The sequence below is a fragment of the Colossoma macropomum genome, unplaced genomic scaffold (genome assembly GCF_904425465.1).
Source record: "Colossoma macropomum unplaced genomic scaffold, Colossoma_macropomum, whole genome shotgun sequence".
NCBI classification, from domain to species: Eukaryota; Metazoa; Chordata; class Actinopteri; order Characiformes; family Serrasalmidae; genus Colossoma; species Colossoma macropomum.
Window position 1 is genome coordinate 22,601,015 of NW_023494800.1, and position 14,392 is coordinate 22,615,406.

Consider the following 14,392-nt stretch of genomic DNA (forward strand, 5'->3'; position numbering starts at 1 on the left):
CAGTATTACAATATATAAATACCATTTAACTGTTTAGTATTTCCAAAACACTTGAAATTCTAAACAAAAACATCCTAAGATATCTTATGATGTCTAGTTTATAGTATTTCAGTCTACACAAACAGATAGTTCCGGTCCTAAAATCTGATTGGCTGAGCCGCGTTGGAAGTCCTTGTAAAATACATGATAAACGCATAAGAAACGGCTCACAACAACTGAATTATGTATCACTGCGCCACAGCACGAAAAACCCTTCTGCTGTTAATGGAATAACCTTTCACTCTAGTGCTGTTTGCATGGACCACTGAGTGTACTGGTGAAGTAAGAGCCCGTTTTTTGTTTAAATTGAGGGGGTGGCAACTTATATTCTTAACTAGAACTTGGCTGGTCAGAACACCCTTCCCTATGATAAATCACAGTAACGCCCGGCTTCTGGTGGCTTATTGCTTTAATGTAAGCTGTTACTGAATAAATCACAATTATGAATATTCCAATTCCAAACATTTGAATACTGTTTATTCAACAGGGGTTGAATAATTTGCCAATAATAAACATTAATATATACTGAGTTCAGTTTATTTGGTACAAAGTACACCTACCTTCCTATTTGCCATATCAGGCACACCCAGGACTCGATTTGAGGAGAGATACAAAGCATTTCAGTTAGACAAATGATCTCTCTTTTAAAGCTCCTCTCCCTTTTTCCATTCCCTTTGAATTAGTGCTTATATAGTCACTGTCAGGATAAAACCTCTCATCTCCAAAAAAGGTAACTTGACAGTAGAAGGGGAAAACATTCTTAACTTTTAATGAAACATAATGGAGAAATTATTTATTCCAAGTAATTAAACCATTTCTATTGGTCCATTCATCAGAAAGTTTTGACACAATGTGAAGGACAGGTGGTAATTTCTAATTGTTTCAAAAAATGAAATGACAAATGGATATACAAGGTTTTGTCCTGACAGCAACCACACACACACACACACAGACAACCTCAAGAAAGGTTTCATGATAACCCTCACATTGCCACATTGAGGCTGGTTCTCACTAAGACTTTACAGACCTGCAACTGGGGCATGTTGAAAAGTTTTGCAGTTTTACATACCACACCCCTAAACCCCCTTCTGAAATGAAAGGCAAGTAGCAGATGCCACCATATAATAGTTGTTTCACTCAGCAGAAGGTAGATAAAGCAGTGGCCTTGCAGATTCAGATTTCTTTACAGTGGTGGTGATGGAAGCCAGGGGTCACAATGTCTAAAACACAAATACAGTAGACTAGTTTGCCTTATAACATCCAACATATATCTCTCCATCATTAATGGATTTTAAAAAGTACACTGTTTTGGGCATCAGGTAGTGAATTCATAACCATTTCATGTAATAACTTTCTGTGAGGGAGCTTTTAGAGGAATTCACACATCTGGTTCCTATCACCACCACTGTGAAAAATTCTGACTCGGTTAGTTTCTCTAGAAACGAGCATTTCACGACAAATGACTTACTACATCTTAACGATTTACTTATTGAGAAATTTAAAAAAATCACTGAAATTCCTATTTAAGGCTGGCTGTACATGGTGAGACTTACATGCCATTTTATATGTCTGAAATGTTTATTGTCTGAATGAAGCACTGCCTGAAGCTCAAGGAATAGTTCTGTGATGGATATGAGAGCAACTTTTGGGCACATTTTTTTAGTCCCCAAAGAAAACGTATTATTTTTACAGATTTGCCACTGCTTTATCATTCTCAACATTATAAACATTCAGAAGACGTGTAGTTTCACTGGTGGTTTTGGATAGTAAATAAAATACCTATATTTGTGTTTTAGACATTGTGACCCCTGGTTCCAATCACCACCACTGTATAGAGTCTGTAATTAGGCATACATTTTGAAAAATGAGTGAAATCCCTTTATAAAGATCCAAACGCGGGCGCCTTGTAACATAATTAATTTAACATTCACGTAAAGACACAAATTAAAAGTAGCGAAGTTAGCGTGTTGCGTCTTTCCTCGCGCAGGAACTTTTATTTTGAAAGTGATGTACCTGTTTTCACTGACCATTTTCATTCGTACGGCAGCACAAATAGCCCATATAAACATTGTTATTCCGTGTAGGAAGGAAATCATTATGTCGACAGTTGTTACTGCACAGGTGGCATGCCATATAACACTCATGTATATAGATATATACATTAAAGATAAACATGAAATCATACACCGGCTCAAACACACCTTCCTTCTACTTCAGGATTTTCAAAAGTAAAAGTCCTCCAGCACTAACCGTGTTCCGCGCACACAAGAGCTTCTTCATTCACGTATCCTTCCGCCGAGCACGAAGAAGAGACGGCGCCATTTTAAGAGACGTGTTTTTCTCTCTGCCTTGGTTGGAAGTTATTTTCGGTAGAATTACTTTGACCTCTACATCACTTTTGTTAATTGTTTATTTACTAGCAGTGCGTAATCAGCGTTACTGCGAACTCTTGTTTTCGGTGAAGCCCGAAGTCTTTTTGTTTGCTCCTGGTAGAAGATGTCTGGCGGCGGTGTGATCCGAGGTCCTGCAGGAAACAACGATTGTCGGATTTACGTCGGGAATTTACCTCCCGACATTCGCACCAAGGACGTCGAGGACGTTTTTTACAAATACGGGGCAATTCGTGATATCGACCTGAAAAATCGGAGAGGAGGACCACCTTTCGCCTTTGTTGAGTTCGAGGACCCCAGGTGAAAACAACAAAAGCGCTTTCTTTAGGCAGCAGGCCTCAGTCCTAACACAACACCAGGGCGGGGAGCCAGCGTTAGCTCTTCTGACCCAAAGTGACATAACCTACGTACTATGGTCACTATCTTAGTTCTTAAAGTTCGGTATTACTGGCGATACTTGAGTTAGTGGAGTGAATCTTTCTCCTGAAGACTTTAAAGCCCGATGGTCCACTGCTAGCACAAGATAATCCTCTTGGTTCATGTTTGGTACGTTAGTTTGCTAGTGTTAGTTTTTGATTTACCCTGCGATAAAGTTTATTTAAAGTTTACTGTCTAGTTTAGTGGGTATGAAGTGACAGTTTAGGTCATATCTTATAGTTTAATTCGTTAACATAAAAGTTTATTTCGGCTTAAAAAAGAGCAGCACTACACACTGTCAACAATACGTTAAACATCGACTGAATGCAAGCGAGAACAAACGGTTAACGCATTTGAACCATTTAAAGTGTTTTTGTTCTGTCTTCATTTTATTCTTCTGTTTATTTGTCAAGGTCACTCATTTTATTTGCTCAACTTTGTGAAGCCTTCAATATTTATGTAGCAGTGGAAAGCACTGTTTACACAAAAATCTTATTGCTTTAAAGTTTGTACTTGTGCAATTAATAGTGTGCATTAAATGTTGCATAGCAGAGATGAAGTGATCTAAATTTCTATTCAGTCAGTGCGAATCGAGAAGTGTCTAAATAGCCTGCAAAACAGATTCCTGTATCTGATCATGGAGTATATAATGCCGTGATGTGACAAAGAACAAAACTGGGCATTGTCTGTAATTGGAGGGTTTAGTAGAGATTAGTGTTGGATTTTCTTACAGTTGTTTTCCATGCGAATACAAAAGCTCTGTCTACCAGAAAACCTGAATAGCAGACAGTAAACTCAGTGTAACTAAATGTTGATTCCGGTTATTCACACTGTGTGAAAAGCAGTTTCGTACTGTTAGTGCTAGATCACAGTGGAGCTTCTAAATAAGACCTAATCTTTACTGTAAGACTTTTTTTTTGGTCTGTATTTAAGGTCAACATCTGACAACGCTAAGTGTAATGAGGATGGTGTTTAGATTAAGCATACGACACACAGTTTCCTTAACTAAACTCTAGAGGAATAGCAACACTAAATTTGAGGAAGTGAAAAAGAGTCTTTTACAAACACTAGCTATAATGCAGTGAGCAGTACCGGTGTGTACACCTGGTCGATTAAACTTTTTTTTTCTTTCTTTCTTTCTTTCTTTTATTTTCTGGCCTTTCCAGAGATGCAGAGGATGCTGTGTATGGACGAGATGGCTATGACTATGACGGCTACCGTTTGCGGGTGGAATTCCCCAGGAGTGGCAGAGGTGGAGCGGGAGGTGGAGCTGGAGCCCCTAGAGGCAGATATGGCCCGCCTTCCAGGCGCTCTGAGTACAGGGTCATAGTTTCAGGTGAGTGGAGTCTTTCTGCTTGGACTGTTGACGTCTTTTAATACTAACTCTGTTCTGTATTGATGTCATCTGTCCACATTTGTAACAGTATCCATTTCTAAAGGCCTGTTTGACTCATGCTACCTTTGCGTGGTGTGATTGACACAGCACAATAAGTTCTGGCGAGCACAGCTCACACATGCTGGCCATTTACACTTACAAGGCTTATATTTTAGAGCACTGCAGCAAGAAAGTTCTAAAGACGGATAAATAGATAAATAGTCAAGTCAGTCGCTTTGCTTAATAAAATGTCATTTCTAAAAGAGTATACTACATTTGTTTACCCTGGGCAGCATTCTGACTTGGGAATAGGGAATCATTTCAAGTCTGGTAGACCAACTGGGAAATCTGCATGCAACACTGAAGGTTTAACTATATTTCATTAGACATGAAATATTGAAAGGAATAGTAAGATGCTCAGTGTTGCCACGCAGAGGTAGTATATGTGAAACAGGCTTTGATCTGTGTAACATCTAGATACATGTGTTGGTTAACAAAGCTTGCAGATGATGTTTAGGCACTTCGTGTTAATAAGGTTGTTTTCTCACAGGACTCCCTCCTAGCGGAAGCTGGCAGGACCTGAAGGATCACATGCGTGAAGCAGGTGATGTATGTTACGCTGATGTTTTCCGAGATGGCACCGGTGTTGTGGAGTTTGTGCGCAAAGAAGACATGACCTACGCTGTGCGAAAGCTGGATAACACTAAGTTCCGGTCACATGAGGTAGGTTTGAGTTTCTAAATAGGAACCGCCATTGGGAAGGACAGGACAGGACAGGGCATAGCTTAAGGATTGGGAAATATCAAGGTAAGAGTGATGTCAGGAACCCATGGTGGAGCCACATGGACTAGCAGGATCCAAGGAATGGCTTAGGATGCTCACTTCAATGTAAGTGATTTTGCCATTGGGTTGTGCATTTGCCAAACAGAATTGTGCCAGCTACTGCCAGTTCTGTTCCAATCCTGTGGTGTTACCAAAGCCATTATTATTACATTTCCTAGTTTTCCCGTGTTACTATTCATTTGCCTTAGTTTTGGGGGGAAGCTTCACAGAGATTAAAATAACTTTTGTTTCAGGTCAGCAGGCGGTAAGTGTCTCCTGAATTAGGACGCCTTCTCTCCTTCCTTGATAGAAAGTGGTCTGTTATGTGTTCCCCAGGGTGAGACAGCTTACATCCGTGTAAGGGTGGATGGTCCCCGCAGCCCAAGTTACGGGCGCTCACGCTCTCGCAGCCGCAGCAGGAGTCGCAGCCGGAGCAACAGTCGCAGCCGCAGCTATTCACCACGCCGCAGCAGAGGATCCCCACGTTACTCGCCCCGTCACAGCCGTTCTCGATCCCGCACCTAAGCACCCACATTACAGCTAGTTCTCCAGCCACAACCATACACCCTGTGTCGCCCTCTGCTGGACCTACTGTTGTACTTCATCGCCTTCTTGACTTGTTTTGTCTTCCCATGGCCCCAGTTTATCTTTGGTTTGCAGCCGCACCGATTTTTTTTTTCTTTTTTTTATCATTTAGCTAACAACAGCAAAGTGTAGCTAAGTGGATGTTCCCTTGTCTTCCTCTTCCTTCCTCCTAAAACCTCTTTCTAGTGTTCTGTCCTGTCTCTTATCCTATCTTTTCCTTTTGTGTTTTTTGTTCTGCATCTACATTTTAACTGGATTTTCATACCCATCATCTGTACATATGTTAGACAAGGGAGATGTTCAAATGCTTAAGAGTAATGTTTGAGGAATTTGCCACTGTATGTTTGTTAGCAGTGGGCTTTTGGGGTGGGAAAGATGGGTTTTTATTTTGTTGGTTAGGATTTTTGTTGCAAAATTGTTCTATTTTTACCTTTTCATGTGTCTTTCTATAGACAACAGAGGAGCAGGATTAAAGAATGCTTTGGAATAAAGGATTGTCAAGAACAGTTCATTCATATTAGGATAAAGCGTTTTTGGAGGAGGAGGAGCAGGCATTTCAATTTTGGCAATGGTATGACAACAAGCGGCTTTAGTCTCCTTCAAAAAATGTCAGGATTTGTTTTTCTTTTTTTCTCCCCTCAGACTTTCAGTAATCTGAATTTTCTTAGTAAAGTAACACTTCAGTTATTGCTTTGCCATTTCCCCTCCCTTTACAGTACCCCTTCCCTTTTATTTTGACCTTTTCTTTCTGGTTGTTGCTGCCAAGCATGCATGCGTTCTTTGTCTGAATGTTGCCATGCTCGTGCATACATCAGGACAACATTTTTGTTTTAGTTTTTTATTACTACTATTATTTTTGCTTATCCAAAATACAAAACATTTTTTGCTTGTCATCTGAACTGGACTGGGACTGTGCCACTGTAGAGCAACCAGGCAGAAACATCTCAATAGATGCTGATGGAAGAAGGTTTGCCTTGATCAATTGTACCGATGTAAATGCTAATCCACTAAGAGAATGATTGCTTTTTTTTTGTTTGTCGGTTATACTGGCACAATGTGATGTTTGTGTGGTGCTTAAGATTTTGTTGGAGCATATCAGTCTGGTACCCATTATATCACTTACACTTTAGAAAAAGAAAAAAAAAAAGAAAGAAAACAATACCGCTCCTATAATCGTCACTTAATAGATGCACTCAGAAGCATTTGATTTAGCTGTGATTCTAACTTGTTGCCTCCCTCTTTTTGATTTTGCTGGTATTCTAAGGTTTGGATTGGAGGAGGGGCTCACTGTTTCCCGATCCTTGGAGCCGGATCATTGGATCAGTTCAGGATCAGGAGCAGGATTAGGATTAGGATAAGGATGGATACATACAAGGAGCGGGATCAATTTACCGGGAGCGGGAACCATAGGAGAGGATCCCAACCCCAGCCCCACAACCTCTCGCCAAACCGCAGTTAATGGAGTTAACAAAAAGCGGAAAACTTGGCTTTTCAATTGGCTTTCGTAGAACCAAATTAAAAAAAAATTTTTTGCCTTTTTTGTGGAGCCAAACCAAAGATGTGCACACTGAAGGGATCCTGCAGTTGTTTTTGTTTTATGAGATGAGATTTCGGTAAAGTGGAGCAAAGCCAGGAACCAGGAGGCCGGATCAGTTGCTTTGGATGGAATCCACATGAGGAGCTTGGTAAATAGGGGGGGATTTAGGGTTTTGGGGGGTGGGCTGGGAGGCTCATTTTGAGGGGGATTTTGTAGTTTATTTAGGGATTCAAATATACAAAGTGCTTCTGCATTTTTAGGCATTTGCTGTGTTGAGATTTGGTGGGTTATATTCTGAATGGGCTATTTCTGATTCCTAGTTTGTGTTTTTCCCCTCTACCTTTGAATAAAGTTAGAAAGTCCAGCAGCTGTGTGGAGTTTTCTTTTTACTATGTTTTGTCTTTACTGTTTTCACTGAGATACATGTTCCAGTGCAGGACAGCCTAATCCAGGTCTTGGAGATCTACCACACCCTACAGTTAAGCACAAGGCCTAATCCAACATACCTGAACCAGATAATAGGGCTTTTGGGGGTATCTTAGTATTAGAGACAGGTGTAATGGATCTCAAGACCAGCAATGGGCACCCCTGATCCAGTGGATCTCTCTTGGTTCTAGGATTCTTTAAAAGGGCCCATATATTGGAAAACCAAGGGGGTGTTTCACAAAGCAAGATTTCAGTTTAGCCAGATAAATTAAGACCAAAGTGAAGGTTAGCCAATGGGAAAAGAGTGGAGGGTCATTCCTGTTGGGCAGTTCTCAGCTTTGGGCTTAAATCATCTGGCTAACTGAGAAACACTCCTTTGGTAAATACACCATCCCCCCAATCTCTGCTTGTTCATTCAGGATATTAACATTGTTCAAGTTCAAGAATGTGCAGTTCACTCCCCGGTCCATGCAGTGTAAACTGAGCTGCACAAACAGCCCATTGTTATTTGTTTTTGTTATGTCACAAAAAACGAATGCAATTTATGTATATCCACCAGAGCAGGTTTATAAATTTATTTGTTAAAGTTTAGGGTTAACTTAGTATGATGACATGTTAAAAGGTCACTTTAAAAGAATAGGATAGCTTCTGTTCACTCACGTTATGTGGCTTTTCATTACTGTGCATCACTGAGCAAATGTCTGTTAGGCACCATCTGGCAAAAGATGGAATAAAGGTATCAAATATTGTTGCAGAACCACACGTAAAACGATCCCTTTTCTCATGAATGATAGATGAGTACAGTAAAGAGGGGTGCGGGTAAAGTCAGCTTCTTCTAGCAGTAGGCCGCACTCAGTGAAGACTGATGCTCACCGTTGAAAGGCATGTATTAGTGAATGAGGTCCAGTGTTCTGCTTTTCCAATTAGAGGGCATCTCACAGTCACAGAAAAGCAGATTTAATAACAATGAATCACCATTAGTGTGTTTTTTTTTTTCTAATAATAGGCCACTAGATATTTGGTGTGCAGAGCTGAAGTGTTGTGTTTACTCTCTCTGGAGTGTACAGCCCTCTGGAGTTAAAAAATAAATGAACAAACATTAAAGGAATGGTTCACTGAGATTAAATTCATGCAATGTTCTTCTTACTTTAAAACATAGTAAAGTGCAAGACCTCTCCCTGCTCAAAAGGGCCAGTACTGGTCTGGTCTGGTTCTGGTTTAGCTGGACACCCCAGGATTGCCATGCTGGTTGACCGGCATACCAGTATCTAAAACACAACATATGCTGGTTTTGCTGGTCATCAGCATATCAACTTCCATTACTGCTGACCAGCATCCATAACACCACATGTGCTGGTTTTGCTGGTCTTCACTGTATCGACTTGCATTACTGCTAACCAGCATTCGTAACACAACATATGCTGGTTTGCTGGTGACCAGCTATGCTGGTCTATGCCGTTTTGTCTTGCAGGCTTACTGTACCTAGTTTGCTTCTTTAGCTTTGCACTATTGGGTCCTCCAGAATCTTTTAGGATGTCAGAATTCTGTGATGTTAGCTTTGTAGATCCAGTGCAAATCTGAAGAAGCAAACTTAGGATGGGAAGGAGTGTACATTTCAGTTTAAGTGACCCTTCCTTTAAGTTTACAGTAACTCAGCTTCGTCTGAGGAACACTGACATTTTCTGCGCTTAAATGGCTGTTTAATCAATCAGTACAGTATATTATGGGGTGTCAGTATGAGAGAAGAGGCCAAACCTCCTCATTCCCACCCAGGCTGAAGGAGGGATGGATGAAAAGGCACCTCCGCTCCTCATCTCGCCCCTAATGCATTGTGGGATGAAATAAAACGCAGGCAGTGGGAGGCTAGTGGAAAACGCTCGTAACATGCGGGGAGAGGCGCCGGCTCGACCAATCAGAGCGCGGGTGCAGTATGGTGGGCGGGGCTGATGTCTGCTCCTGACTCGGTGGGTGAATATGAGTTAGAGGCGCAGCCACCGCATGGACATTGTGGCGAGTTGAGCGGTCGTCAGCAGGTCAAACGTGGAGCACGTCGGTCCGAGACAAGCCTGAACCAAACAGTTCCCTGGTGAAGAACCACTACAAGAGGTAAGCAGGCTAAACGCGTCTGTTAAATGCATGTATCTTAAGTGGATATGTTGTGTTTGAGTATCTGAGACAAGTTCATTTAAGAAGTGCTCGAGACGAGGAAAGCATGACATGCAAATACGCCACGACATGGCAGCTTATGTCAGCGTCCCTGCCGGTGTTTTCTTCTGCACTGAACAGTTGGCTGTGTTGTCTGTCAGTCCTCGGGTTTGGTTGTACGTGGGTTTTTTGTCAGGATATTGTAGACTCTACTGCTCAAAACGTTTTGTTGAAGAACAGCTCAGTGCCTTGGAGCAACCTGCTCAAAGTTGATGAAGCTGAAGTCAGCTTCTTATTCAAATGTTCCCGTTCCACCTTAAATGGTGCAGCAGGTACGTTCTGACGCCTCAGGCGCCAGAGTGTAACTGCTGCACCATTTAAGGTGGAACGAGAAAATTGGAAAAGAAGCTGACGAATACTAAGCCAACTTTAGCCTCGTCCAAAGTTGAGAGGCGAAGCGCTGCTGGCTGAAGTAGCTAATGCTATTATGTAATTCTGTTGATGTGAAGCCACTGTGAACAGCTGCATAGCACATCACGGTGTGGTGTTTATCACCTTTTGCTGCTGTTATCCTCAAATACGTTCAGCTCTTTTCTGACTGCTGCCAAAACGTGCTATTAATTTTGCATATGGTTCAGTTAGTTGTAAATGGTAGGTTAACTGTGGGCCTGTCCTCATGAGCCTGCAGCAGTCACCTCAGGCCACACTTGTGCCTTTGCCTGAAGCAGAAGGCAACTTTTGATTCAAGGAAAACTGCCCAAATGTTTAAGGACATATTCCTCTAACTGCCACGGAATTCGTGCATGTAAGGGTTTCTGCCTGACCATGCCTGAGGACGTGTTAATCTGACGTTCAGAAGACGCCAAGCACAAAATGACATTGTGCTGTACAGAGAAACTCAACACTGCCCACTCAGATACATTAGACGTTTCTGAAAGCATATATTCTGGGCCATGTATAGACTATATGGTATATGGAAATTACTTTTTAATTGGCCAGTGAATCTGACACGTTATTTCCCACGTTGTCAGACAGACCATTTTACTTCACTGAGTTTCATGCTTTCCCTCTCCTGGGCTGAACACAGGAGAGCCTGAGAGAGCTGATTGAGGTGGCCTCCTTTCTGTCAAATCATGACTGTTCCTTTCTTTTTTGGTTGCTGCACTAGTTCCTTAAATGGATGGCTGGGAAGGTAGACGACTGGCAGGTAGTGGTCAGGCCTCGTCCTCTTTTTATTTGTCAAAAGAATTTCCTGTGGCAGATTTGTGTTTGGATTTATACGATGGCTGTGGGTGAAATTCCAACTCTGTGCTCTTAGGCAGAAATTCAACTATTTCAGTAATGGACTTGCTTAAAATGGTTCATTTTGTTCAGACTCTCTTTGGAGAAGGTTAAAGGGGAACTGAACCGTGTTGGACACTGTCATTAGGAAAGGTGCCACGTCTGTGCAGCTTTTGTCAAACTGAAATACAAACTACATTTGTGCTTTTATTAGTCAATTTTTGTTTATTAAAAGGGGATTCAATCATTTTTCTACATTTTTATATCATTTAAATCATTGAGATGTAAACAAAGAGTGGTTAGATGTGAAATGGTGCATCGTAAAGAAACTTACCAACTCAGATTTATCTACAGCGGTAATGATAGGATCCAGGGGTTGCAGTGACTACAATGCAAAAAAAAGATTATTTAAAATCCAGAATGACCAGTAAGCATTCCAGTGTCTTCTGAGTTTTTAGATGTAGTGTTGATGGTGGTAAATCTGAAAACTTCATTTTTCTTTGGGGACTACTTTGCCTTTGCCTCACAGTGTTACTTTTTTTTTTTAATTAGGTTTTAGGTCAACGTTTTGAGAAGGCTATCATAAAACAGTGTCTCGGGTATTAAGCAACTCAATTCATGTAATAACTTTCTGTACAGCAATATAAATGCGATTAGTCCCTTTACTTGTGTTATTGACAGAGATGACCTGCAGGTGGTCTCGAAATGGTAAAAGCATGATGTTCCATGTGCTGTTCAGAGATATCTGTTAAGTAAAGAAGCAAAATCATAATGAAGCATTATTTAAGGAGGGCTGGCATGTTGTCAGATAACATTGGGTTTCACTTGTTGGTGGAATAATTAGCTACGTTTGTCACTAATGGAGTGAAATGGCTTGAGAAACTTGGCAAATGCAGAATTTGCACTCAACAGCGTAATAGCAGCCAATTTCCAAAACACGTCAAATGTGTGCGGTGTTTGGCAGTGGTTGGCCATTATGTTTATGCCTTTTTCCTTGAAAGTTACTTTAGGACTGGATTCACTTGCCTCGCTTGTTTTATTTGAAACTTAAAAATTAAGGCAGATCTGTATCGTGCAGCTTAAGGGTAGATAAGGTTTTGCTCCTCTTGGCAGTCATAGAGTTTCAGCTATGTTCGTACTGTTTCTTCAGCCCAGATTTTCTTCTTTCAGATATTTTTTATATTAACGTTAGGTGTTCATTAATTCAGCGCAAGACTATTTTCAAACAGTTAAGTCACAGATAGATGCGCTGAGCTCTTGACAGCTTATGTTATGTGCTAGCGTGACATTTTTATAAGAAACGTCTTTTGTTTGCCACCCCAGGGCACGGCAGAGGTCAGCCGTAGAGCTGGGATTAGTGTTTGAGTCACAGCTGTGTCATGTAGCGCCTGTCAGTAGGGACCCCTGAGAGTGCAGTCAGTTGCAGTATTCATTTGGAGGAAAAGACAGTGGGGTCCCGCTTTACCCTGTCACCAAGCGACGCACCAGCCAGGGGAAAGGATGTGCTGGCTTCATACACAATAGAGCGAGCATGTTCAGCTGTAGCTTTTAAAGATTAGAGGTGTGACTTGATGGGAAAACACATCTAATGGGTTGAGAATCGGCTACGGATGAATCTGAACACTGCAAAAGCATAAGAGCTCAGATCTCATACCTGCTATTATACAGTTTCTTAATATTTATCAAAAAAACCATCAACTATTATATTTTTAGAATCAAAATTTCAAATATAAAAACTGTCCATTGTCTGTGTGAAGAACCTTTTTAATGTTTAAAAGATCCACCACATATTTTAAAGAACCCTTAAATTGGTGTAGAACCTTTTTGTTTTCTGAAGGTTGTTTAAACCAAAAGTGGTTCTTTTGTGGCTTTGCTGAACCAAACCTTTGTGGCACCTTTTATTAACACAGTGTACTGGTGAAAACTTCTCTTAGAGAAAACAGACCTCTGTGAACCTGCTTTCCATGTATTCTGTGACGGTGAAACAAAGCATTCTCTGAATGCTGTCGGTGCCGTTTTGCGTTCTGATGACATTCTTGCATTGGCCTCCATTCTATTCATTTGATTACATCTACTATCTGGAGCCGCTGTCATTGCTTTTGTAATTCTAACTTTGTACCTTTTTGTGTTTGTTTTAGACATCATGACTGACAGGAAGGCCGTGATAAAGAACGCTGACATGTCTGAGGACATGCAGCAAGATGCTGTGGATTGTGCCACGCAGGCCATGGAGAAGTATAACATTGAGAAAGACATTGCTGCATACATCAAAAAGGTAATTTGATTAATGCTAAGTGGACAGAAGAGTTTGGTGTATGCAAACATTTCTCAAATTTCAAAATGTACTATTCATTTTCTACTTTCATCTTTTACCTGAAGTGTGTTTTTTGAATGAAGGCATATTACTGGACAGTCAGTGGACTACAGGGAACGAAACTAAACGCAAGAAAAATGTAGAATATGGGCCCTTCTAAGGCTTTAAAAAACGGATAACATAGTGCATCTGTTCAAGCAGCTGTTGTTGAGGGTATTTATAAGCTTTTTTTTTAATTGTCTTTTTTTTTGTCCACCCTGTCAACAGGAATTTGACAAGAAGTACAACCCCACGTGGCATTGTATTGTTGGGCGAAACTTCGGCAGCTACGTGACGCATGAAACGAAGCATTTCATCTACTTCTACCTTGGTCAAGTGGCCATTCTGCTCTTCAAGTCAGGCTGAGGGCCAGCCTCGACGTTTCATCTCTCAAATTCTGAGCTTAGGCTCTAAACCTGGACTGTGATGCACTGATGACTGAGGCCACATCACTACACACACAGACACGCACACATACACATAGACCTACACGCATAGACATACGCACACACTTACTCGTCATGAAGAAATAGCTATAGAGGCTGTGCATTAGTGCATGGACCGTGTACAATATTTAATTTGTATATGTTGCAATACAACTATTGCTTTTCTGTAGTTGCTCGTGTTAAAGCAACTTTGATTTTTTCTTTTTTTTTTTTTTTTTTTTTTGTTTTGTTTTTTCCAAAGTCAATTTTTTTGCACTGAAGTTGTACAAAATGCTTCGACTGCTGCCTTTAAGTAATATTAAAGAATAAAGAATAAATACATCATATGTTATGTGTCTCTTTCTTTCTTTCTTTATGACTAAGCTTGTTGTTTGCATGCCACCTGATGTTCTAATGGCTGATGTACTAATCCTAGAAATGTTGTTAGCCATTTTATTATCCCTAAGGAGGAATGTGTAATTTCATATAAATTAAGAATAGAGATGGGATTGAGGCCACTTTCTTTTGATGATTTTGCAATATTTTGGAGTTTGTTTGCTCAACAGATTTAAAAACCAGTAGATCAGTGCAAAGGTC

At 40.8% G+C, this 14,392-nt stretch overlaps 2 protein-coding genes across 3 annotated transcripts; both read left to right on the forward strand.

Moving 5' to 3' along the window:
- The first annotated feature begins 2,317 nt into the window (after window positions 1-2,317).
- On the forward strand, window positions 2,318-7,532 carry srsf1b (serine and arginine rich splicing factor 1b). 2 transcript variants are annotated; one of them, XM_036587570.1, is made up of 6 exons: window positions 2,322-2,408; window positions 2,533-2,729; window positions 4,013-4,182; window positions 4,772-4,944; window positions 5,380-6,199; window positions 6,893-7,532. In XM_036587570.1, exons 2-5 carry the CDS (start codon window positions 2,536-2,538, stop codon window positions 5,566-5,568), a joined length of 726 nt encoding a protein of 241 aa, XP_036443463.1. In that variant the 5' UTR covers window positions 2,322-2,408; window positions 2,533-2,535; the 3' UTR covers window positions 5,569-6,199; window positions 6,893-7,532. The 2 variants fall into 2 exon arrangements, with proteins under 2 accessions (XP_036443462.1, XP_036443463.1); XM_036587569.1 differs by having other exon boundaries at window positions 2,318-2,729; window positions 5,380-7,532.
- Window positions 7,533-9,505: 1,973 nt separating this feature from the next.
- On the forward strand, window positions 9,506-14,147 carry dynll2b (dynein, light chain, LC8-type 2b). The gene is made up of 3 exons (XM_036587572.1): window positions 9,506-9,697; window positions 13,156-13,292; window positions 13,599-14,147. The coding sequence occupies exons 2-3, from the start codon at window positions 13,161-13,163 to the stop codon at window positions 13,734-13,736; spliced, it is 270 nt and encodes an 89-aa protein (XP_036443465.1). The 5' UTR covers window positions 9,506-9,697; window positions 13,156-13,160; the 3' UTR covers window positions 13,737-14,147.
- The last annotated feature ends 245 nt before the right edge of the window (window positions 14,148-14,392 follow it).